This window comes from Varanus komodoensis, unplaced genomic scaffold (assembly GCF_004798865.1).
Source record: "Varanus komodoensis strain SLA01 unplaced genomic scaffold, ASM479886v1 scaffold3, whole genome shotgun sequence".
Classification (NCBI taxonomy): Eukaryota; Metazoa; Chordata; class Lepidosauria; order Squamata; family Varanidae; genus Varanus; species Varanus komodoensis.
In genome coordinates this window covers 38442431-38468229 of record NW_025335761.1, presented here as the reverse complement: position 1 = coordinate 38468229, position 25799 = coordinate 38442431, and the positions used below count along the sequence as shown (strand labels likewise).

Here is a 25799-nt window from a genome sequence, read left to right as displayed (position 1 = left end):
GAGCAGAACCCAGCTTAAAATCAACTCGTATTTATCACCTCGTGCATCACAAGAAGAAGTAGTAATTTCAAAGCGCCTTTGCCTTAGGCCCATGATTAACGCTAGGTGGCTCTGAAAATTCTTTCCAAGTTAGAATCCAGACTAGATTTCCCAGCTTCAGCTTGGATAAAATATAGTGGACATGGTGGAGGCAGAGCAGTGAAAGGTTGGCTACAGCAGGTATAGATGAGCATTTCACTTCAATTCAGATTAATTTGCTAAATTTTCCTTATATGAGATAAAAAGATATCAAGATTTTTAAAAAAAAAATTAAACGTGGATGAAAATGAAACTGACAAATTCATCCATCTCTGAAAATTCAGCCATGATGATAGGAAAACCAGGTTCCCATCTCTTTCATCAGCCAGGCTCCTCTGCTTTAACAACTATATATTTTTGTGAACTACCCAGACAGAGTCCGCTATTGGGCAGTATAAAGAATGCGATCGATGAATGAATGAATGAATGAATGAATGAATGAATGAATGAATGAATGAATGGCAGGTGGGGCATTGCCATCCTCTGTATTCTGGGAATAGGTGTACTTCTTGAATTTAGCTGTAGTGGGGATGGGTGAGAATCAAATTTACAAGAATTTGTCAAATGTACAAATTTCTTCGTATTTGGATGAGAAAGTGCTTCAGATTTTAAAGAATCAAATACAGGCAAAAGTGAAGTCCACAGATTCACCAATTCCTCATCTGCAGACTTCATCAGGTGTACGAATACCTTTTGGCCAATCATTCCCCAACAACTAATTTATTGTGTATTTTATTATGTTGTGAGCCGCCCCGAGGCTACGGCAAGGGGCGGCATAGAAATGTTTTAATAAATAAATAAAATAAAAATACTTTCTGTTACTTACAGCCATTGGCTATGTTGGCTGATGGAGAGTGATGGAAGCAGAAGTCCAGACATCTTGATGACACCCACTTGGAGCAGGCTGCTTTACGAGCACTTGTGTCAGCTCATTTTGTATAGGAACTCAGAAAGACTGAATTCTTCCAGCATTCTTACTCTTGAATGGCCTGCTTTAATGTGGAGCCTTGACAAAGTCAGCTTGCCCTATGATAGCCATCCCTGCAGGAGGAAGAAGCCTGATGGAATCTTGCAGAAACATTCAAGACTGACTATGGACCCCAGAAAGGTTCTAGAATCCGTAATAAGGGCAAGAGTTGATTTCCTCTCTGAGACTCTCCTAGTCCATCATTTTGGTAATTCTTGATCTGGCATTCCAAAAGATTCACCAGCCTGACCTTCTTCAGCCTCAGGAGGACAATGAACAAACTGCATAAAGGCACAATCCTACCCATGTTCAGGGGGAAATAAGTGCTACAACTCCCATCATTCCCCAGTTTAGACTTTTCTGTCTAAACTTGCACAGGATTGTGCCTTAAGAGGCCATAGGCAAATAGATCTCTTGTCTGATTTTGTCTCTTGTCTCTGTTTATGTAATTACAGAAGAGGACAATTTTGAATGGACTATTTCAGAGTGTTTTGTTTCAATGTCATATTCCTCCATGACTGGACCATCTGTGGTCAGCAGGAAGAAAGAGACTGTGGCCGACAGAGTCGAGCTTTCCTAAAGAAAATTCTTGATATGGAGAGCTTGAAGAAAGCCAATTCTAGTTTATGCAGTTAACATTTCTGTCTATGAAACTGACATTTGCACAAATCAAACCAACACCATCTAATCAAAGCCATGTCATAAGCACTGCCACTGATGGTTGTATTACTCAAACCTGGGGGGAGGCACAATTTTAGTGCCATGAACAGAGTACTTCTGAACATCAGAATTGAATTATAAAGGAAACCTGCCACTTCTGATCAATACAGAGTTCTGCCTCAGGCTAGAGGGAATGACAGGTTGCAGACTTGCCTGCTGCACTGAGTGAAATATGAGCTAATCCTGCAAGTGCTGAGCTGCAGTTGAAGAGGGAAATGGGGAAGAAGAGACCATAACATGGAATATGAATGGCTCACCTTTGTTAGAGATTCTCCCCTCCCGTTGCAGGTTTGCTATTGAGCCAGTGTGAGCATTTGAACATATTCCTGATCTTGAACTAGACAAGCAAGGGGACGTTAGGAGTGCATGCCATGCCAGCTATGGGCGATAATCTGAACAGCAAAGACCTGCAGCAGCACCTGCCAGAACTTCCTTTTACACTGGGCAGAGCAGATTGCATGACAATCGGTAGAGTGGAGGCCAATGGTCGTTTTGTTTTGTTTTCAACATGAAAATAAGTGTATTTTCATGTAGACATCAATTGTACTGATCTTTGAAATGTATGGCTGCTTCCCCATTGATGAATGCATATTCGTGTGAATTTTTCAAAAGTATTAATGTTTCTATGCATTCTCCAAATATCCACATGCTGTCAAATACATTTTGGGGCCCCCAGAAATTACACTGTGAGCTTGGGAATGCAGGGACTTTAACTGCAGAGTACATCCAAGTCTGTGTTCTCTCTGGAAGTTGTGAACTGGCTAAATCCTAATTGAAAATGAATTGAAATTAATTTCTCATACACCATCTAGTAAATTTACCTTTGAATCTCACTGGCATACTCAAAGCTTTATGATGACAGATGGGCGAGATGAAAGGAGAGTTGCACACTTTGTTAAACAAACTGAGACAGCAGCTGCAAGAAGAAAAGCAAGGGCCACTTTATAACAGGTCAGATCACAAGTCTGTCTAGCCCTGTATTGTCTACAGGGCAATCTGCTCCCCAGGTTTTCAGGCAGATCCTTTTCCTATCACTCGTTAATGGATATTTTTTTAATTGGATGTGTCGGGAATTAAGGCTAGGATTTAGGCAGAGCATGTCCTCTATCAATATGGTCTTTCCCTTTGCATGGTAGCCACTGTTGCCTCGAGCAATAATGCAAGAACTATGTCTATGCCTGGAATGAGATTGCGCTGCTTAAGCTTCAGTGCAATGGATAGAGGGTTAGACTGAATCCATCGAGGGAACCTGGGTTAGGATCCCTGCTCAGCTATAACATTCTCAGGGCAAGTAAGACATTTTCCATGTCTGCCTAACCCATGAAGCAGGAAAATATCATGCATGCCACTCTGAGCATCCAACAGGAAGGGCAAGACACAAATATGATAGCTATATCAAAGTTGAGCCTAATCTTGCAATGCTAAACAACATCTGCATTATGTATTTGCATAGGAATTTCTATCCTTGCCCAATTTAGAATTAGTCTGTAGCTAGGGATGTTGGAGAAATTTCTCTGTTGGCCATTTGAATGTTGTCTCACCTACTTCACACTTTCCCAGTCACATAAGCAAGCAGAAATTCAGTGCTGCAGTGCTTGCATGTCTACAGTTTTTGGGTTGCAGTGCTCCAATCACCAAATGCATGTAAAAATGTGTATACTGGTGGAAAGAATGTTTAAAAATTCAGTATATTGGACAAGGTTGTGTCCAAAATGCATATTAGCGGTCATGAGCATGGGCATTCATGCCAGGTTTTGTGTGGATTTAACATATGCCAAATAATGCAGAAAAAGAGTGCTATAACTTACGAGTGGAAAAATTAAACTTAAAGAACTCAAAATGAACAGATTTTAAGGGAGATTTTATTGATTGCTGTATATTGGTATGTTTTAATGTGATTTCTCCCTCTTGTTTTGCTCTTATTACTGTTGTGTTACAAATACAATTTTTTAAATGAATGTTAGAAAGCAGCAAAGGTTGCAGCTCTACCAGGAGGTCAATAATGGAAATACGAATAGGACTATGACCTTTGGAATAATTTATTTATACCTGTGTTACTTTCATCATGGACTAAGGATGTGTGATGAATCCTTAGTCCAATGGCCAGGGTGAAAATCTAATTTTCCATCAGCTCTGTTCTGGTGCTGATTCAACCTGATTGGAATCAATCAAGCACACTGACTTTTGTTTTTAACAGCTGGTCATGACTGTGCATTATTTGTTTTTTAAAATGGCAGATTTTTTTTTTTTTTTTTGCAAAATTCAGGCTTTCAGGCTGTGATGGGGTACATATTTGTAAATTGAGCTAGAGTTACACAGTTTTCAGCTCCAAATTTGCACAAATATTTCATTTTCATGGAAACCAACCCACCCATCCCAATTTGGCATAATTATGACCATTGGGTGAAAAATATGGCAAATGTTCACTGAACATAAACAGTTATCCAGTGTCACACATCCCTGTCATGGGCAAGGAAACCCTGTAAGTGTGACTGTCAAAGTGCATGTGTGTTTGTGTGTCTGTGTTTCCCCCAGGTGATCATAGTGAAGCAATTCCATCCATAAAAATTGCAGGCATTGCCAAATCCCTTCCATTGCATTCACTATTATAAAGTTTATTTTTAAATAACTCACCTCACTTTTATTTTCCTGATAACTGAGATTTGTGTCTAATTCACAATGCTTCACAGTTACACCTTTTATACCACCCCTTGGGTAACAAGGTTATAATGTGGAAAGAGATGTCTCCATGCAGAGCTAAACACAGCTGGGGATCAATAGGAATAGGCAGTCATTTTCCCATGCAAGGCAACAATTAGCACATTAGATAAGCTGGATAACAAACATAAATTTGCTTCTGGACTTCTAATTTCAATTTGTCTGTTTCTCTCTCTCCTTTCAAAAATTTCATTGAAAACCAAGACCAAGATGCTCAACATAACATTGCTTATTATAAGAACTGCACATCCTGACCATCTCTTAAACTTTTTAAAGTATCTCGTTGCCATTTTTAGTATGGATTAGTTCAAGCAACCACAATGATTCCATCAAAAAAAGAAACAACTTCCAAGAAAGCTTGGGAGATGACTATTAACCTTGCTTTGATCTAGTTGATATAAGGACCACCTCATGGTATGTGCAGAGATGCCACCCGTGAATGACTGCAGCCCTTATGTCAAAATTCTTCACATGCCAATTTGCTGTCATGACTTTAGCTAGCTTAGCCATTTCCATGTTGCTAAGGCAACTAATGGGGGTGAAGGAGAGAAATAAAACTATTCTTCCAGGAAAGACCTTGGATATGGATGCATAGTTCTGACATAAAAATACTTACATGGTTTTGTTTTTCACTTGCAGAGACACTAATAAGAAAGAAAGAATATCTACCATAGATCTTTTTGTCTGGGAACATAGATGCTGGTTCATATCACATAGGAACCCAAATTCCCGACAGGACAATATTCAGAAATTCCTTTGCATACATGACAATCAATCCATGCAAATGTGGGAACGCCTCTCTGTGCTCTTACACCTGAGATAGCCAGCTGTCTCCAGACCACATGTGTGTATCAAGAAGCACACGTAACAGCTCTGCAAATCCCGAAGGAGGGCCAGCACCAAGGGTCAGACACCTGCTGAGCACCCACTTTTCAACAGGGGCACAGCGAGAATCCTGGAGTTGCTCTTCCTTGTTACCATTGCAATATGCCTCTGGTGTTCACCCGCTTCTCACTGTAGCACAGATAGTGGTGGTGGTGAGGAAGAGGAAGGAGAGGAGCAACTGATGCCACTGTCCTCAAAAGGTACTGCATGACTACACCACATCTTCTGTTTTCTGATGCAGCCTCTTGGGGTGCAGGACTGACAGATTCCTGAAATTCCTGAAAGTTTCCAGCCCACCTAAGACTGGGACAGACACCGTACTTTTAGTCACACTTCCAGAAGTGGTGGAAGGCTCTCTCCCCTGCTTATTTTGCTTTACAGAGAGTCACACTCCAAAGGAAACCCTGCCCTATGCCTTTCCAGAATAAGACTTGGGCTCTTCTGCTCCATAAGCTTGGGAAAATTTCCCCAAACTCTGTTAACGAACATGTTGCCCCAAACATTTGGAAACCAGGAGCAGAATACTGTCAAATCTCGCAGTTGCACAGGAGCTTGAATATTGTGCTAGAAGATCCCTGAGAGAACATGCAGCCCATTCTTGTGCCAGTCAGCTAAAATCCTAGCAGACTCACCCCTTACAAATCGTTCAGAACCTGCTTTCTATTAGAGCAATGTCATTTGCTCTACCGAAGTGACACATTTGGATACTGCCCAGACTTTTTGCTGATGTCAATCTTCATTCTTTGCAGAGCAAATCTATAATTGTTGAGTGGTGCACAAAATAATATGTCAAGTGGACTTCTTGCAAAACAAGCTCTTGTGTACATTCCTACCAGGTGTTTGGAGAGGTGCTTAAGAGCTTGCTGAAAGGAATTTAAAAGCTTCTTGAACTGCTTTTATTTGGCATATGATGCTTCATAATAAAAAAAATCATGCTGCTATCCAAAGGCTGCCATGGAGATATAAGATGTAAGAGATACAATGAAGTCCTGTAGCAAGAAAAAGCCACCTCCAATACTGTTCCCAATCTATGAAAAAGAACTCCACAATAATTCTGTGCTTCTATTCCTCCTTCCCACCTAGAAAGAATTACAGCTTTGAGAAAGTAGTCAAACAAGGGATGTATGAGAATTTTGGTTTTGCTTGCAAAATATGCATGATTTGTTCAATGCTCAGAACATGAGCAGGCATCCACTGAAAATGCTCACAAACATTTTCTAGTCCCCACTCAGTTATTCAACTAACTGGGTGACTTTGGGCCAGGCACAGACTCCCAGCCCAACCTACTTCACAGGGTTGTTGTGAGGATACGACTGAGAGAAGGAGGAAGGTTATGTAAGCCATGTTGAATTAAATGTCAGCAAACATCTTCCCAGTACATGTCCAGTAGTTTTCCCACTAGGAAGGCACAATTACAAATGGCAATCCTGTTTCATCGGAACAGTTTATCTGACATTAAGAACATTATATTTATTTATATTCATACGCTACATGGATTGCGATTTTCTGACTATACCTGATCCTTGGACGGAAACAAGGGCAAGAGATAAATGTAATAAATAAATAAAGGATATCAAACATCATCTGTTTACCTGTCCCTAGTCAGAACAAAATGTTTCTGAGAGTTCTAGAAGCGGCACTGGTGTGCATATAGATGGAAACTAAGGCCAAGCTGTAACTGTCCTCCCAGGGGAATAATACAATTCCCCTGCACAAATAGAGCACAGGTTAGCTACTGCTTTCCTGGCAAGGTATCTTCCTGCTTACTTAACCTCACAAGGTGCCTGAAGCTTTTCCATGTTTTTTCAATTTGTATAACTAGAATCAACTTGGTATTTAGATTTGGATCCTGCCTTGCCTCACAAGGGACCTAGAGGAGCCCTGGACGTGACCCACTATGTTCAGGCAGAATTCACCTGATCCAAATGACATCTCTTTCAAGTAAATTGGGCACTTCCAAGGCATTTATAAACATCCCCGAAGACTACTACTGGGTAACATTTAGCAGCTAACAGGTTTATTCACACACAGTTAATGAAACATGTGTAGATTTATTTCCTGTATGTCAGAACCTTTCCATGCTTATTGCTTTTGGTATCAATAAGTAATAAGTTGAGCACATTAGAAAGGAATGGGCAGCAATTAAACACCTGCAATAAAAAGAGCTTTTGCAAAGTAAATCAAGCTGAAATGTGCTGGCAATGAAATCACCGAGGTCACCCAGCCCAGGCACAAGGAAATTGCTACCAATAGCAGCAGGCAACATTATGGACATGCAGCTTCTCAGATTGAATCCTACCACAGCAAGAGAGCCAGCGATAATGCAGTGCAAAGATAATAGGAAGCACTGAGGCATGTGAATTAAATGTTCCTGTGTGATGAAGGCGTTTGTACTCTCTCCACTTAGGGATGCTGCCAGTTCTGCCTAGCCTGGGTTCCAGGTGGGATTCCTGGCCAGGAGAGAGCATATGAAATGAAGTGTCATGGAGTTAGGAGGCATACATCCCACCTGCGCACTCCAGGACTTCCGAGTCAGTGTGCATTCAAGAGCATCATTGCTCTTGCACCACACTGGAAGACTCCAAAGGCATCCAGACAAGCACAGAGCGGCCTACGTAGGCCAGCTGACACCTCAGGCCTTGCCTGGTCTTCCTACTTAGGCTGAGGACCTGCCCTGCAGCACATGGGTCAGCACTTTGAAACAGGGACCCAAACAGATCCTAAAGTCAAATCCTTTCTCTAGAGCAGGGGTCTCAAACTCGTGGCCCGTGGGCCAATTGCCGGGACAGGCGGGGCACGGGGGAGGGGCCCTGCGGCCTTCAAAGCGCCGGTGGCACCCGGGCCGGCCTCCGGGAGCGACGCGGGATGAGCGGCCCACCACCACCGCGGTGGTGGAATACTTGACGCGGCCCAGCCTCACCCAGACTCTACTTCCAGCGGCCCCCTGGTAAGTTGAGTTTGAGACCCCCGCTCTAGATCCATCCCAGATTTGGCAGTGATCAGAAACCAATTACCTTTGGGACCCACCAAAATAATTCAGTGCAGACATGGTGGGTTCTCACATCACTTTCCCCATTTACTTCATCAGTGTAAACATGAAAAACATGATGCACTACCATTAATCAGCTACAGCATTATGAGTCATTATTATTTCAATCCAAGTGTAGTAAGAATCTCACCGAGTGGCCCTGGACAACAGCATACTCAGCTCTCCCTTTTTCACTGTCCCAGCTGCAAAGTGGGAGTAATCCTGGCCTACTTTGCTGAGTTATTTTCCTAATTAATCAGAACAGTAAATCTGTTACATGAATAGCAGTTACTGTGGCAAATATTGCCAAATTCTGTGCAAAGAGTTATGCAGCCACCCTTGCAAGCTGGGGTGGCATGAATGCATAAATAAACATTGTGCTACTCCAGAACATTATCAAATCCTTCTTACTGAAACAATCCTGCTGGTAGGGTGGAAGATTTTTGTGGATGCCATTGAAAAAACACTGGCTTTGCTGCATGGCTGCAGTTCCAACAGCACATTGGTAAAGTTCCTGCTTCATACGGATCCCCTAAATCAATGGTAGGCAGACTTTGCTTTTCAGTGAATCCAAACCATCTCTTGTATCAAAAATAGTCTCCCCTGTCCTTTTGGTGTTATGTTTCCAACTGAAAAGACAGACCCAAATTGGCTTAGTTATCTATAGGTACCTAAATCTGCAGTCCTGGATATCTGATATTTGATACTCCCTCTTCCCATCACCTGCATGCTCAGTATTATCTTAACTAAAGTGCGTGTGCTATCAGGTCATCTCAGGCTGTTCATTGGTCAGTCTGAATTTCGGCTGCCTTCCAAAGAGGTTCTGATCCTACACACAAGTACCTTCAGTTGTTAAATGGTGCTTTGTCATCAAATCCTTAAACTAGATCCATCCAATGCTGCTAAGAGTCAACCCTGAACTCTTCCCTGCCACAGAGCCCTGGTTTCCCCTGACCCTCCTTCTACAAGCTATTTGGATAATAGGAGTTATTCTAAAGGAGTTAGGCTTCCGAACAGTACTTTTCAGTTCGTGCCATGCTTCATTTTCTTTTTCAAAGCAACTGGCCATTTCTGAATCTCTTTCTTGTTGATTCTCAAATAAGTTTACTTCATTGGAAATTGGATAGATTCCTTTTCATGATCTGGATGGCCTTACTGAGGTGGCCACATCACTTGGTGCCATCCCTCATATCCCTTTGCATGCCGTGTGCACTTTCTCCACTAGTGCAAACCTTCAGTCTTTATCGTCTGCATCTCCAGGATTATTATTCATGTGGGTGGTGGTAGTCAATCCTGGAATAAGTTGCAAGGGGCATTAGTATGCTATCCTACCTCAAAAAGAGGGTGGCTGCTAGAGCCTGTTTGCATACCTACCTACCAAATTCATTGCCTGAGAGGGATATGCCAGACATCCTTAGAATGAATAGCTAGTTGCAAGTATATCCTAAGTAAATGAGATTTGGATTGCAGCACTGGAAATAAGGAAAATGGGTCTCATGAACCCAACCCTTCCTTTCTTGCTCCAAGGGACCGGAGAGTACTTTATAATGGAAGTTCTTTCTTGGCACTTCAGAGCTAACAATAGCTCTGAAATGGAACTCCAGAAGGTCCCTAACAAGCTCAAGGATAGCCTTTCCTCATGTAAAGAATGAATGAGCATTGAACCAAAACTGAAGACTTCCCCCTAATCCTTTCCTTTCATTTATGCTGCACACTCCACCCTTAGGGTTTCTTTCATGGTTGGAAAGCTAGCCCTAGCCAGTGAGACCTACACAAGCCTTCTAACTGGGTAGCTCATCTCTCCTGATGGCCTCACGGGGTCATGGACCTGGCAAGGCAATGGTTCTCCCTCCTCTCCTGAGTTCCTTCGCATCTCTTCCAAAACATATTGGCCTGGGACTGTGGGCAATGACCTTGATGCAGATTCAATGGCTTATGCCCCACTTTGATCCCCCTGTTCTCCCATTGCCTCTCCCATGGTGCCTTCCCCTTCAGAATCTGAAAACACAGACTCTCAAAAAGTCAACAAAGAGTCCCTGCCTCTCTCACTACATTGGGTGCTCTGGCCAATGTTGACATAGGAATTCGTGGTGTTCTTTTTGAAGTGAACAGATACAGGAAAACCTTTTTAATTGGTGCTACTATTAAACAATTGAGAACTTTGCAGATCTACTGCAAACGACCCAGAGATAGACTTGTAGGTGCAAACTCACGTGTTGTCCACTCCTAAATCACGTGGTTACTTCTTATGCTAGTGTCAAAAGGACATATGGAGAAAATGTGGCATTTGATGTAGAACCTCGAACATTACTGACACAATGTGGGAATTGGCCACAGAGGAGTGCCTATCCCTTCACAGAGTCAATTTAGGACTCAGAGTCCTTGAGGAAGGAAGCCAGCATCAAAGTGAATGTGGGCCAATATGCCAGAGAGCAACACATTTTGTTTTTCTTATTGTCTGGATTAAAAGAAACCCAACCTCTTTGACAATGCCAATCAATATTGTATTACAACCTATAATTTGAACACCAGTGCAAACAATAAAAATAAAGAAAAGTACTGATCAATGCCTGAGTAGGGGACTTAACAGCCATTTCATCAAAAATCCCATTGAAAACGTGTTTCGCTATTTGTGCAGAATTACCCTGCGAACATTTGATCTGCTGTAGGCAAGGTGTTTCTGTGCACAAGAATCATGGCTTCTATTTTTAAAGTATTGCACTTGACCTCACTCTGAAAACAACATCAGGAAAAACTGCATACCACACTGTGATCTATTGGCTGTTTCCAGATAGTTTTACGTAAACATGCATGATGTATTTGTATCAGTCAGGAATACAGAATACATAAATGGAAGCATCCATGATACCAATATGCACTTCAATCCTTTTCAGTAAAGCTTCACATTACTGCTTTGCATTGGTCTTCATTCTGAATAGGACACTACCAGAAGGACAAACATGCAAAGATGTTCCATGGCTACATATGGCTACGCTGCTGTTTGGCTAATGTCTCAGAGCTTATTCACTTCCTACCCTTTGCCACTCCATTAATTTTCTCCTTCCCTCTCTCTGTCAGACATGAACTATATTTGATAAGAGTGGTGTGTATGCTAGGAACAGTTGCAGAAACTTCCACGATTAGGAAAATCTGGAAAAGGAACTAAAAGTTCCTGACCATAGAGGCCAAAGTAGTTGGCACACAGCCCTAGTCTATTCATATGAAAGGGAAGAAAGACTGAATTGCAGAACAAAAGAAAGACACACAGATAATAAACAGTAATGTGCTGGTAAACCTTTGGTCCTGTTTAAAATAAACTTAGATTTACTTTATGCTGGATAAGTTATGCTTGATAAAAGCTCCCAAAGTTTGGACATACAGTTCATAATGTTCTATTGAGGCACAACAAAGCTTCTCATTATATTGTACCACATAATGTCCCATCATGTACATAGAACAACCTCATACAATAACCTGGGCTGTGGACCAGTGGATCAACACTTGGAATAGATATGGATGGATATGGTCCTTGCTGGCCGCTCTGTCACACCAAAGTCACACAGCATTTCCACATTTCAAGCAATATGTCCTTTTTGTAGCACCTGGATCTCAGTGGACCTCAGAGCAGCACAGAGTTTGTACAACATTATTGGAAAGGATGTACAGAATGTAGCAGAGAACCAACTATTGCACAGCCCAGTGCTAAGCAAGGGTTTGCATTGGAAAACCAAGCACAACATAGCACATACCTTTGGCAGATCCCAGCTGGATAGGTTTTGAGCAGTCGGCATGGACTTACCTTTCCTGCTCTGATATGGAGACATCTTCTCATCACAAACATTTCTGAATTGCCAGTAGGAAGAACGTAACAACACAACTTGAGGCATTTCAATCTGACTTTTTTCTCTTTTATGTGAGAAGGCCACTGTTGACACTATTTTTTAAAAACACGAGTCTTTCTTTACAGCCAGCTCTTGGATGAAATCATTGATTCAGGAGGGCTAATGCAAATGTCTTCTGTGCCTTGCAGAGTTTTTCTGTGACATATTCAGTTACTTCTCTGTAAAACAGGCCCACCTGCAGGCCACTCTGCATGATGCTTGCTTATATGACACAGGCACACTTGAAACAGCCCCGTGCAACTCTTTCACCAACCTAAAGCTTCTCTCCAACCACTGCACATTACTTTCCATTCAGGCTCAGGAACTGCCTTGTTGTCATTTAGCAGCCTGCCTGCTTTCTTAAATGTAACATGGGTGAGGCAATACTTTGGGACAATGCGGCCCAAGTGATTAGACAGAAGAGCATGACGTCACTAATCCCTGTAGAATTCTCTACAGCCTCACATGTCTCAGGGTTGTGTTTCCTCTTTGTGATCCATCTTATACGTAGTCTCCTAAGAAGCGCGCTCTGAATGACAAAGGAATGTGCATATAAGAAGGCATTAGCTGACTGCTCAGCACCGGACAAGAAGCCCTAAACTGGCATGTTAAAGAGTTCTAAGCCATGGATGGTTGTGGCTCCAATTGGCCACATCGGGACTTTAAAGGAGCTATCCATGGTGCTGAGCATATTCAGAGGCTGTGCTTAGCACCATGGATAGCTTTGCTTTTTGTAGACCCTACTACAACCAGAGTAAATACAGCATTGTATGTATAAGTCTATACTGCCCCTTGTGGAGGAGAAAAGAAAGCACAACATGAGTGTGGAGAAAACCAGCATATCAGGAAGAACCATGAGCTGGATTTCTCCCTGATGTGACAGCTTTCTATGCACAAGGTACTTCTTTGGAGGTGAAGGGGAACCTATGAGCATTCACCTGCTGCCTCTAAGATATAGGCTGCGGAAAAGGATCTGAACCAGGCATGTCTGTGGCTTCTACAGATCAACATTATGTCCCAATTTTCACATTCATTTCTGACATGAGGAAGATAGCTTTTTCCGTCTTTTAGTTGAAAGCCAACACCCTCTTTGAGAGTGCAGTTGAAGGAAATGTCTATTATGCTGAAAAAATATGGACACATCTCTTTGTGATGCTATACTGTAAATGGGCCCAACTGAATCTCATCATTCCCTTTATGGAAAAAACAGACCTTATTTGTTGCTCTCCATTTAAAGGGATCTCTTTCTCTCAGAGTGGAGTGACAAATTACTTGCCATGTGGCAGTTTTCTTTCAAGGTTTAGGAAATGTCCTCTCCCATGTTACATTCTGATGTTGCAAAGTCACCACCAAGTGACTTTTGCATTACATTTTTGCTGGAAGAATGTGTCTTCTGAATTCAGCCTCCCATTACAAGCTTTGTAAGAGGCATTTTGCTTTCAGGGTATCTTCAGGATATGTTAAACCTCCCATCCCATCTTTCATAAGGGCAGTCAGAAGAACCACTGGCCATTCCAAACTGAGGGACAGAAGACATAGAAACCAAGAAACAGAGTGAGTCAGAGGCGGCCTTCTGGGCCATCTAGTCTGACCCCCAGCTCCAGCTGGCTCCAGCTCCAGGTTTACCTCAAGACCCTTGAGGTTTATCATGATGTTACCATGCCAACAGTTATTGTACCACAATCTACACCTTATTTAGTACACAATGCATCACAGAACAGGTAAATGTTAACATCATTTACTAAAACAAGAAGCCATCAAGTGTTCTAATTTATAACGTTTTCAGCTTTTGCATACAATTATGGAAGAGGAAGAACTGGACACTGTGGCTAAGAAACCTGAAGACATGAATGAACTTTGTTGAGCAAAGCTCTGATTATGGTCTAGCATACACAGTTCCATCTAGTGCTATAAAAAGGAGCATCAATAACCCCTTTTCATTTGTCAGAGAGAGAGAGAGAGAGAGAGAGAGAGAGAGAGAGAGAGCGAGAGCGAGAGCGAGAGCGAAATCCAGTTGGGAAATGTTGGTACTCACGGTCATTGCACTGGTTCCCAGAGTAGGATGTCATGGAACAGTCACAAGTGAAGCCTTCCCACTGCTGGATGCAAATGCCTTGGTTGCCACAGGAGTCTTCTTGACAGGTGGTGCTTGGTCCTGAGATGAAAAAAGTGTGGAAAGCAAGAAACAAAGAACAGCCATTGGAAAAGAGTCATAAGTAGGGTATGATTAGACTTCATCATGCATCAAGGAAAAGGGAAATCACAACTTTTCAATTTCATGGACATGCAACAGAAATTCAGGACACACAGACAACATGAATTGCACACTCAGCAACAAACAGGTAATTGTGGCACAGAGCAGAAAGGAGGAGTGAAAAGAAGCATATTCCCTCTTAGGCAGCCTCTAATGAAAACTTATAATAACTAAAGTTCTTCTCCCCGAAGTGTCAAGACCCATCATTGCTCTCCTACTTCTTCACAGTAGAACCACCCAGTTCTCCAAGTTGTCTATTCCCTGGTTCCCTGTCCTTGTTTTTCATCAATGGGGGGTAAGAAGTTCTTTGATTCCCTCCAGGCGATTCTTTAAGGGTATTTGGAAGGCACTGACAGCTTTTTTGTAAATAGTAAGCACTTACTTCAAGGCATTTGAGCTGGTCATTGAAAGGAAAATGGCTGTTAGTGAAATGTCCATTCTCCTTTTTTTCTTTCCCTTTGCCCCTATCTCTTGGAATGGAAGTATTGCCAGAAACCAGAAGATGCCAGCACCTCATCTTTGATGATGACAGAAACTGCACTAGTGCATAAGAAGACAAAGGAGAAGGCATATGCAATCTTTTGATGTACCACCCTAGTCATGTTTTGAAGAGCTTATTAGCGCCTATAATTATAAGCTTCTGTCACTGTGCTTCAGCCCTGCACTGTTAAATTCAGACAAAGAGTGGAGATCCCAGGATAAGCAAGAAACAATATTGACTGATCCAAACCCTTGAGACACCTGGAGGCAATGAATTAACAGCATCCTCTGAGATTCATCAATCAAAATGGATCCCCCCCCCTCGCCCCTGCTGCCGCTTCATTATCATGGAAGACTGAGTTCCACATGGAACAGGGATGCAGCCATAAAAACAAAACCAAGGTGAAACAAAATCACAAAAATGCCTGTTTATGTTTGTGCCAGCCCACCCAGCCTTTTGGAGATGAGCATCTTCCTTAGGGGCTGGCTAAAACACAGGAACACAGATGGTGAGATCCGCCATCTACAATACTGTTTATTTTGTTGCTTTATCAGACTCTGCAGATTTGAAAACTGGAAAAAATAGGGTTGCATTTTGGATCAGCACATAATGGGAGAAGCATAAGCAACATCCATGTTTATTTCCACAGTGGTGCTCTCATGTCCATCAAAGGAATGGTAGATAGATTAATGGGGAATATAACTCATCAAAAAATCATAAAAATCCAGCAAAGGATGAGGCCTAATGGGCTAGAATCAAGGTTGATTTGAGTGGCAATCTAGGGAAGGTTGCTTCTGCTGGAGGAAGCAGGGAAAAGCTATTTTCCCCTAACCTTGTATCCCCTGTATTTCCTGAAAAAGTAATCTGGAGGGCTGGAACAGAGTAGGAGGTGAAGTGCCCTGAAGATGGAAGAAGGAATCGGCAAAAATTGCACCCTTCTCTTTCCTTTATCTAGTTACAGCTTCTGCTGGATCTCAGTCCCTTCTGTGAGCAGAAGGGCAAGTCAAGATCCATCCCAGTGATTTCAAAACAAAAGATGCTGAAACCCAAGGGATTTGGAAATTATTGCAAGGTTATTAACTTCATGATATGTAAGTTGATCTTGGTCAAATGACTTCAAAATCACCCTCAAAATTAGTTCCTGAATACTTCCTGCTTCAGTAACTAACAGAGCCTTCCTCATTTTTCTAATGTGCTTTGCCAGTCTATCATGGGGAAACTATCTGGAATCACAGTTTCTCCATCCTGTCAATGGCAGATAAATACAAGAACACATGTTTAGTAACGTCTCCTCTTCCTCCTCCCTGCCACTCCAGTTGTATGCTGAGTAGTGACAGACTGGCCCAATGCAAACAAAGCATTTGCATCACTACTCAGCGGCGCGCAAGAGGCAAAATATTGGCAGTGGGTGGTGCACCAGTTTAGTCACCAGGGAGCAGAAAACTGTTCCCCACAGCTATACTCATCTCCTGGTGACTGCCACATCAAGTGATGACTCATTTGTGTTAGTGAGATAATCAGTATTAGCCTTCTCACTCACACAGAAGCATCTGCATTCCAGAGGCACTGAAACTCTGGAACAGTTAAAGACCTTCTTAAATGATACATGACTCTAACTTCAGGATCCTGTCTTTAAGGCTGTTTGGCACAATCGCTAATATATCAGCATGACATGGTGATGCTCATTAAAGCCACAGGAGAATTATATGGGAAGACTAATGATTCTTTCTAAAACTTTTTAACTTGGTGGATTCAAAATTATGATTTTTCCCATCATCCTTCCCTGCAAACTATTTTCTAAGCAGCCACATAATCGGGCACATGGAAAAGCTGGCAATCATCAAAAGCAGCTCTCCCCAGCATGTGGGTGGTTATCAGAAAACCTTCACTTGCTAAATTTCTGCTTGCTGCAAAGCTGTTAAAAGCATATGTGTTCTGCCAGGAGTGATGAACTCCTAAAAGCCTAATTTCAGAAGCCTAAAATCTTAGCTTGGTTCACACATGCAAGAACATCACTTGATGACTGCACACTTGGCAGTCAAATGTGCGAACTGGTTTCACTTAAACGTAGACATGCAGATGAAGGATACAAATGGGCTTTGGCAGCTAGGTATGTTCACCTCAGGAGGAGGAGCAAGCATTAGACGCACCAAATGTTCCACTGAGATCAAAATCCAACTGGGAGAAGATTTCCTGGGTACGCCTCCTTGTGAAAGTTGGGGCTAAAGGAAAAAGAGGAACCTCTTCATCCAAAAGGCTCCATACCTCCACTCCAGATATTCTTGTGGGCAGCTCCTCAGAGCACTTTTCCGGCAAAACAACATGGATATGAACCAGGACCTACAGTCATGCCATGAATCACCAGATGGGGAAACGTGAGGCCTTTCAGGATGACCCTTGTGTTTCCACCATAAGCATCTTTTTCCAAGGTGGGTGAGGTCTCTCTATCTCTCAAGTGGAAGCAGTAGCATCCTGCACTTCTGGAAGGCTGGTTGAATGGAGGTATCACAGAAGATTGGCACACCGGGCTGCGCGAGTGAAACCAGAACTTCTGTCAGGACTTGAGCAGTTGTGTCACATGCCTGAGGAAACTCTGCAGGCAACAGCAATGCTGGCATTTGCCTAGCTTCCATGTACAGTGCCCAAGAGTACATTCCTCTGTGGAGGTGGGCCATGACAGTAGGAAAACAGGGTGCTTCAGGCTTACAGGAGAAACAGCTCTTGGATTTTTGCCTCTTGCTTGTTCTCACAAATAATAAACATTTCTCTCTTTCATGGTAACATAAATTCAGTTTGATTGAGCTCAGAATGGATGCATTCTGACTGGATTCCACGGATGCAGGCATTTTACTCCACAGCTGAAGTACCAGGAAGTTAATTGCTTCATTTGCCCCTGGGCATCCATGCACCTACCCTCTAAGCAGTGGCTAGAGATAATTCATTAAATGAGAATCCTTCTGGGATACCTCCTTCTCGATCAGCCTACTACTAGCACACTGAAAGTCATTTACAATTCCATTTGATTCAAGACAGAATTAAATGTTGTTGCAAATTAAATGTGGTTATTTAGAAGAATGCACTGCTCTGGTCCTCTTGTGCATTGCACTTATTCCTGCATGATCTATGGGAAAGCTAAAAGTTGCTTCCATTGTGTTTTAGCCAGGGTCATCGTAGTAGTACCAGGGCTCATGGGGTTGAGGTGCTAGACCTTTCTGATTCACAGGAACGAAAAAGTCATTTGCCATCCTGTTCAGGTTTCCTTGTTTCCTCTGAGCTAAAATGCAGTCCTTATAGAAGCTGGGAAGAAACAGCTGTTCCCAGAAACAATATATTAAAGGGAATTTAGCATAATAAGAGTGCAATCCTAGGGCCATCTAGACTATGTTAACATAAATGCCCATAATCGTCCAAGTTCAGAGGTTTTCTGAGAAGCTTCCCTGGATGCCTCTTTAAGTGTTATAAGAGTATTATGAATAAATAAAGGTTTAAAAAAACCTTGCGAGCTACCTTTGCTTTAATGCAAAAACATTTAGGATGCCTTGATCCTGAACAAAAAATTAAGACCCATTAACACTACCAAAGAACCGCTTCCAATGTTGAGATGAATCCTGGTTGGTTGATGTGAGTCCAGACCACTGCCTACATTGTTGGTCTTTCCCTGTGGTTGTGGTTATGGGATCTCCTCTCATGAGGAGTTCGCCTTTCTAAATCTACCGCCACACAATGGGTTTTAGTTTGATGGGGTTATATGTAGGACTGGGCTAACAGTTCTTTTAGGATTTTCATTTCTAAGGGGCATTGGCCTAGTCTGGGAGTGATGGAATTGTGACTTTACCCTATCATGGCTCCCTCCAGATATTTGGGGCAGCAGTGGTAAGCAGAGACACTGCCAGTTGTGCCATCACAGAGCCCATGTGGCTGAGGCCAACACTCTAGGGCAGGTGGTAGACAATGATTTTTCCTCCTTTCGGGGGTAATCTCTTGGAGTGTAAGTGTAATGAAGAACTTGGGATAAATGAACCAAGGAAAGTATTGGTACCGATTCCTCTTCTTAAGGAATGAAAGCATGGCATACACACATTCTTTTTGTTGTCTTGTTTGTAAGTCTGAAAATCTACAAAAATCATATTGCTTGTGGAGGGTATCCACTCTCATGGGTTCATTTATCTCGATTTTGTCATTACATTGGGAGCTCTGTTGGGAACACTATCCTATTCATTTCACTTTGTTTTCTTTTGTGGCCATGTTTTGGATGGCATGTGTCAGAATTGGGGAGAAACTTGACTCAGGTGTGCAGAGGTGGATGAGGAATACTTACTTAGTCTCCCACCTCCTTCTGTCTCCCTGTTTTCTGTGTCCCTCTCCCTGACATCCCCTTATCTTTCCCCTTCACTCCTAGTGGACTGCGGGGGAAAATCAGAATGTTCCTGCCAGGGGTGTGAGCTGATCCCACCTCTGAAATTGGGCAAAAAGGCTAAAGACTGCATGCTGACCACTCCAGCTCAAAGCAAGGATGCAGACTCTCAGGGCAGAGGGCCAAATTGGGCCCGTGGAATTTCCCCTTCCCTTGACCAAGCATTTGGTGATTTCCTGTCTTTGGGGCAGCCTCCCCCCAAATTAAAAGGTTACAATGCTTCTCTTAAGGGTAAGTTCCTGCTAGTGAGAATGTCAACCTAACATATGCTGTGGGGCTGGCCTCACCTTTTGCCTTAGGCCCCATCCACTGCTGGAATGAGTTCCCCCACTGAAATGTCTCCAAAATGGCATTTGCTCCCCCAGCTGAAAGAGGTTCTGCAGCAGAGGCTCTGTGCATACAGTGAAAGCTGCTCTACGGGTGATTTTTGGATTATTAAGCAACTTTCAGTCCCCTGCCCATCAGGTTGCAAACTTCAAATGTATGCACATGTTCATGTGCAGTCATGAGGATTCACACAAACCTGCACTCCAAAAAATGCACAAAGAAGCCAAAAATGCACAAACCAGCCATAATGCATGTTTTCACTTTATCCTCTTGGGGAATTTGTGCTTTTTAGCAGTGTGATTTGTGTATTATCTGCACAAAAATATCCATCAATTTTGTCATCATTGTCATCATCGTCATCAACTGTCCACAAGCCCCACAGAGTCTGCGTGACCTGGGAAAGCCAGTCTGCCACAGAACCCAGGGATAGGCTCTGAGAAACCCAGACTCATGTTGAGGCCATTGCAAATGAAATCCCTGTCTTGTGATTGTGGGTAAGGGAAGGCATGGCAGGCATCAAGCTGTTGCAATTCCTGGGAGAGCTGCCAGTGCCAGCAGTGATTTGCCTCCACCCAACTGCAAAGTGCCAGCCCAACTTTGAAGCATGTGGAAGCGATGACAAATGAAGGGCTTGTGTTTCAGCAAAGCCCTGATTTTCCACCCATTCTTCCACACCAAGCTAGCCCAGTTTTGCCACCAAGTGCTCTTGACTGAGAACTGTGACTGAAGCTGGTTTTCTGGTCTCACTTACCAGCATAATTCATATGCTCTCAGGTCTGTTTGTCTGAACACTCACCATGTTTAAGTGGCTGCTTTCGGGGAAGGGGAACTCTTAAGTGTACACCTAATAAATTTTATGTGTGAAGTGAAAATACATGAGGATTGAAGACTCGTGTGGTGGAAGAGAGGGCTGTGTAAAGTCAGTGCAGAAAGACTGAAAGGGCTTCTGACATCCACCAAGAATGACAAGCCAGCTCAGCTTTACTTCACATCAGCCTGGTAGATGGAGGTTGGACTTCTGGATCTGGTGCTTGCTTCACCTCCTTGGCACTCCCCAAAGGATTTTGACGTGGGGGCTACAGACCCTTCTGGCTGCAAGTGCATCTGCTACTGATGCATCCATTCCTCACTGGTGTTGTAATTCTGTTGGAATCTTGGCCACAGCAGCAGAGATGTCAAAGGGAATTAGGATTACAGACAAGGAAGCCAGAGAAGCCCACAAGAGTTTTGGATACCAAACAAGGCTGTTTTCATGCATATGGCCCTTAAGTGATAACATTTGAGGGTGGAAGCAAGTTAGAGGGATGCATAATTTATGTGCCCTGGGAATGAAAGGTGGCTTTAAATAACATCTTTTTCCAAGCTCTCCACAAGGTGTCAGAAGCTCTGTCTTTATTAATGCATTTTAGTGCCATTTAGGAAGATCCTGTCCAGTTAAAAATGCTTTATAATCTTAAGTCTTTATTGTGCAAAGAACTTTATCCACAGCTTTCAGAAAAGTCTGTATGGATAGAGTTTGGTTGTTATCATTTAAGCACATCCAACCAATCTCTCCCCCCTCCCCTTTCTCTCTGTCTCTCTTTCTCGCTCCTTCTTCCTTTAGAGGAATTTTCTTTCACATTCTAGGAACTATGTATTAGCTCACTAAAGGGTTTTGCAACACAAAGGGGAAAGAAAAATATTATATGCAAGATTTAGAATCATACTTATTGCAGCACTCAAGTTTGGCCCAAGCCCATAATCTCTGCAAAGGCAGCTGCTGCCTGATCCAGGTTGCTCTCTCCATGTTGACTACAGCTGTATGCAGCAGTTAAAGTCACAAGGTATTAAAAGCTGGGCATTAGTTCCCCACCCACTTTCTTAAGATCAGAAATGTTCATCAGCCTTCCTCAAACTGGCACCCACCAGATGTGCGGGCCACAGCATTATCCCCGTGCTGGCTGAGGGTGATGGGAGTTGCAATCCAGCCCATCTGGAAGGCACCAGGATGGGGAAGACTCCTGCAAATAGCAGGGATGAGGCAGGGATGTGTGGATTTTGTTACATCTGTTCTGTGTTTGTGGATTGTCTGGTTCTTTCATTCTGTTGTCCACTCATCGATGGCTTTATTACTTTTTCCTTTTTTAGGGATGCACACAGAGAAACACAGAAACAGAGCAAGTCAGAAGGGGCCTCCCAGGCCATCTAGTCTGACCTCCGGCACCAGCCGGCTCCACTCACGACATGCCCACCATGTGCACGTCCAGCCTATCTTTGAACACCCTCACCGATGGGGCCTCAACGACCTCTCGTGGAAGCCCATTCCACACCCTCGGGGTCCTAACTGTCAGGAAGTGCTTCTAATTTATGTTATCCCAATGTGTTAATGCATGTCAGCACTAATTTGCACTTGCAACACAGCTTTAATGTGCATTGGGATTAATGTGCATCAGCCCAAGTGCAAATTTACCCAAAGTTGTCCCAAAGATTTAAAAAAAATGCCCAGCAACATCACAGAACCGATGCAACCGGGAAAAGGCTGATCAGTGCAGTACACATAGGCTGGATTCCTAGGAATCAAATTCCTTTGAATCCATTGTGGATTTCTCAGACCTCCTTAGGATGAGAATATGGAAGTTCTCTGCTGAGCGGGCTTGGATGGGCGTGTGCCTCCCAGTGGGTGACAACTGTTAAATTCACCGACGAGGCATGAAGTTAACAGAAGTGTCTAGTTGGTCACTGGTAGAAAAACAATGCTAAGGGAAAGGGGAGGGGGAATTTCATGAAGCTTTTCATTAAGTGAAAGCCTCTGTCTCCGATCTCATAATAGTTAACTTTGTTGAAGATTGGCTGAAATGGGCTGAAAGTGTCTGTTCAGGAAGCCCTGCCCTTTACTGTCTTTGCTTGTCCTCACTATTGTTCACACTTAACCAAACCTGATTTGGTCAAGAATTGTGTAATATAATAACTTTATCCCTGCAAGCCACTGCCTTAGGTCTAAATCAGCTTTGTTTGCCCACTATCCAGTTTGGTTACAGAGCAGTGTGAGGTTATCCAGTGAGTTTCCCAATTGGAATCAAGGAGGAGTGAGAAGCCTAACCAGGGGAAAGAGGTGCCAAAGCAGCAGCTGCTGTGTGTGAAGAGAGGTGAGTAGGATAGTAATAATACACAGATTTCTAAAAGGTTCACATTCACTCAGGAAATATGTTTCCTATGTGAAAGCCAGAGGAGGAGGGAGATGCAAAAATTGTACTTCTGGCTCTAGAAAGGAGAATGGACAAGAAGTATAACCCACAGCCTTTCCTCCCCATATTATGCAATGTCCAAAGCCATGAATGTTCCACAGTTAGTGGAATTTCAGAGGGACATCTAAGTCCAAACTCATAAAGTGGACATCACTGATCTAATGCTCACACTTCCTTTTGCGGATGATACAGTTGTTCAAAATATCCTACAGAATTTCCTTCCCACTCTTTTCATGAGCACTGAACTGCTCCTTTTAATAGTGAACTCAAGTTGTGAGTGCCAACAAGGTTGTAGCCCACACAGGGCCACTTAAAAAGAACAGGGAGGGATCAGCATGCTTGGAACAACCCTGAGGTTTTGCAGAGATAATAAATATTTAGAAAAAACCTTGGTGGCAAACACGACCACCACCAAGAACCCAAAGCCAGCTCAGTGAGGTGAATAGCAGCCACAGAAAGTTGGATTTGAGCTGGAAAAGGAAAGTGTAAAACTGCGGGTACTGGGTAGGGTGCTGTGCATGAATTCCTTATAGTATCCCAGGGGCAAGCTGGCTGGAATCCTAAATATAGGAATACCTAGACTGAGGTTAGGATACATTCCGACTTTTTGTTGCCACTGTCATTTGTGTGCATGTGTGTATTTGTTTTTCCTAAATTTCAATTTGGTAGCATAGTGACCACGGGATTTCTCATTTTATGGGGGTGGGGGAGCAAACAAGCTATACAAATAAAAACCCAATCTTATGCTGAGGTAAGCATGCCTAAGCTTACTGAGATCAATGAACTTGGACCATGCAAATAAATACTATGCATGTTTGTTTAGTCTCAACACAATCAGGGTGACCAACTTCCAGGTAAAGAAGCATGGAATTAGGCAATAGAAGCATAATTCAGGGTTACAAGAACAATTCCGCAAAGACATCAAATTGCCCCTTTGTAGGCAAGATAACTACAGTTGAAAGTGTTATTGAAAATAGTGTTATTTTAAACTGACAAAAGAACAGCAATAGTTCTCTAGCTGCAGTTCCAGTCTATTAAACAAAATGATATACAACTGCCCCATCAGCAACCTTCCCCATACAATACTCCAATGCAGTCTTCTCCAAGCTGGTGCCCTTCAGATCCCATCAGCTCCACTCCACATGGTGAAGGGTACAAAATGCTGGGAAGTCTAACTTTTCTGGAGGGAGCCAGATCAGAGAAGGCTGCTGTCAGGTGGAGAGTTCATCCCAACATATACTGCATAAAAGGGAATATGACTGAATTCAACTGCAGGGGAAGCAAAAGAGGAAAGGGAGAAAAGTGTGTGAAGGAAAGAAGACTTGTACAACACGCAGCAGAAGTGGAGAGAAGTGGGGAAATAAGGAAGAGAAACAAAGTCTGGAAAGTTGGGAAGGTATAGTGGCAAGTCTTTCTCCACCAGACCTCTCCACCATCCAGGTCACAGCAGCACAGAAAACAGTGCCTCAAATCTTGAAGGATTTTTGTTGCTTCTACTTGAACTAGGTTATTCAAACCTATACAGCAAAGATTGGTTTCCTGAAATAAAGGCACTTGTGTATGACAGTGTCTGGCACTCAGAATTCTCAGAAAAATACATCCCCCCAACTCATTCCATAGAAAAGAGGTAAGGATTGAGAACACCTTAGAATCTGCACGGTTATGCCAAGTATTGACTATATTTGTCAACCTTTAAGAACAGCATTGATCTTGACAACATCTTTTGTAGCATTTCTTCTGAATCCTAAAGCTAACACAGGTTGGCCTCAAATGGCTAAAGAGCTCATGTGAAACAAGTTGCAAGTTTTGAGGGCCATACTTCGCACATTCTCCATTTCATATTTTGAGTGTGGACCCAGGAAGACAATAGAATGAAGCCAGTATGTAGATCTTGCATACATATGTCCATCAAACACATATATTTCACTGCATGCACATATACTAGGAATAAGTGACCAAGTGTGGCTTTTTGGCATGTGCCTTGAAGCCAAAACTCTATGTCTTGACATCTGTAACTTTCAAAGACTAGCACTGGTCATAATCCCTGAGCCAGGGAAAAGAAAGAGGTTTCTTAACGCAGGATGGACATCTGTGGATATATGGTCCATAGAGTTTTCACAGATTCCTCCATGTGCATGGCTTGAATTCCATGGCCCAACCTGGAGGTCAGATATATCCACAGAGGATGCAGAGAGGTTATGGATTTGCCTTTAGGACAGCACTTTCTCTACTGGGGAAACCACCTTGCAGATGAAGCCTTCTGCACCAAGCCTGTGGGCGGAGAAGCATTCCCCCAGATTTTCCTGCCTCACACCCTTTCACCAATGGGAGAAGTCATGGGGGAACTGAAGTGGCTGGCATATATGTGGGCCATCTCCAATGGGAGGATGCACATCCTGAAAAATGCACCTGGAAAGCCAATCGCCCAACACACCCACTGCTTTACCTGCTCCACATCCTCTTCCCAATGGGAGGAGGCATGGAGGCAGAGAAGTGCCTTCGCAACATGAGAGTACAAGGTTGGTACAAGGCTGTGCGCAGTGAATCTGATTCATAGAGGATGTATGAGGAGATCTGAGCTCCCTCCCTGGAACACCTGTTGTGCTGCGCTGCGCTGCCACCGCTGCTGCCACCGCCGTCGCCACGCTGGACCTGAGGCGTGCCGCCGAGCCGGAGGCCAGCTGATGCTGCTCCCGTGGCCACCACTTGGCCACCCTGGGGACAGAAGACGCCAGGGCCACGCCAGGACCGCCACCGATGGTGCGGAGGAGGGCACCATCTTGCCACCTGGCGGGTTTCCGCACCCCTCTCTGCTCCCCCCC

At 43.3% G+C, this 25799-nt stretch overlaps 1 protein-coding gene across 17 annotated transcripts in view; it reads right to left on the bottom strand.

Moving 5' to 3' along the window:
• Positions 1–25799, bottom strand: part of NRXN3 (neurexin 3) — a 1430678-nt gene that overhangs the window by 737569 nt on the left and 667310 nt on the right. For all 17 annotated transcript variants that reach the window (XM_044437223.1, XM_044437237.1, XM_044437228.1 and 14 more), the window contains one exon: positions 14313–14432. In XM_044437223.1, coding sequence (XP_044293158.1) covers positions 14313–14432 — 120 coding nt within the window. The remainder of the gene's footprint in view (positions 1–14312; positions 14433–25799) is intronic.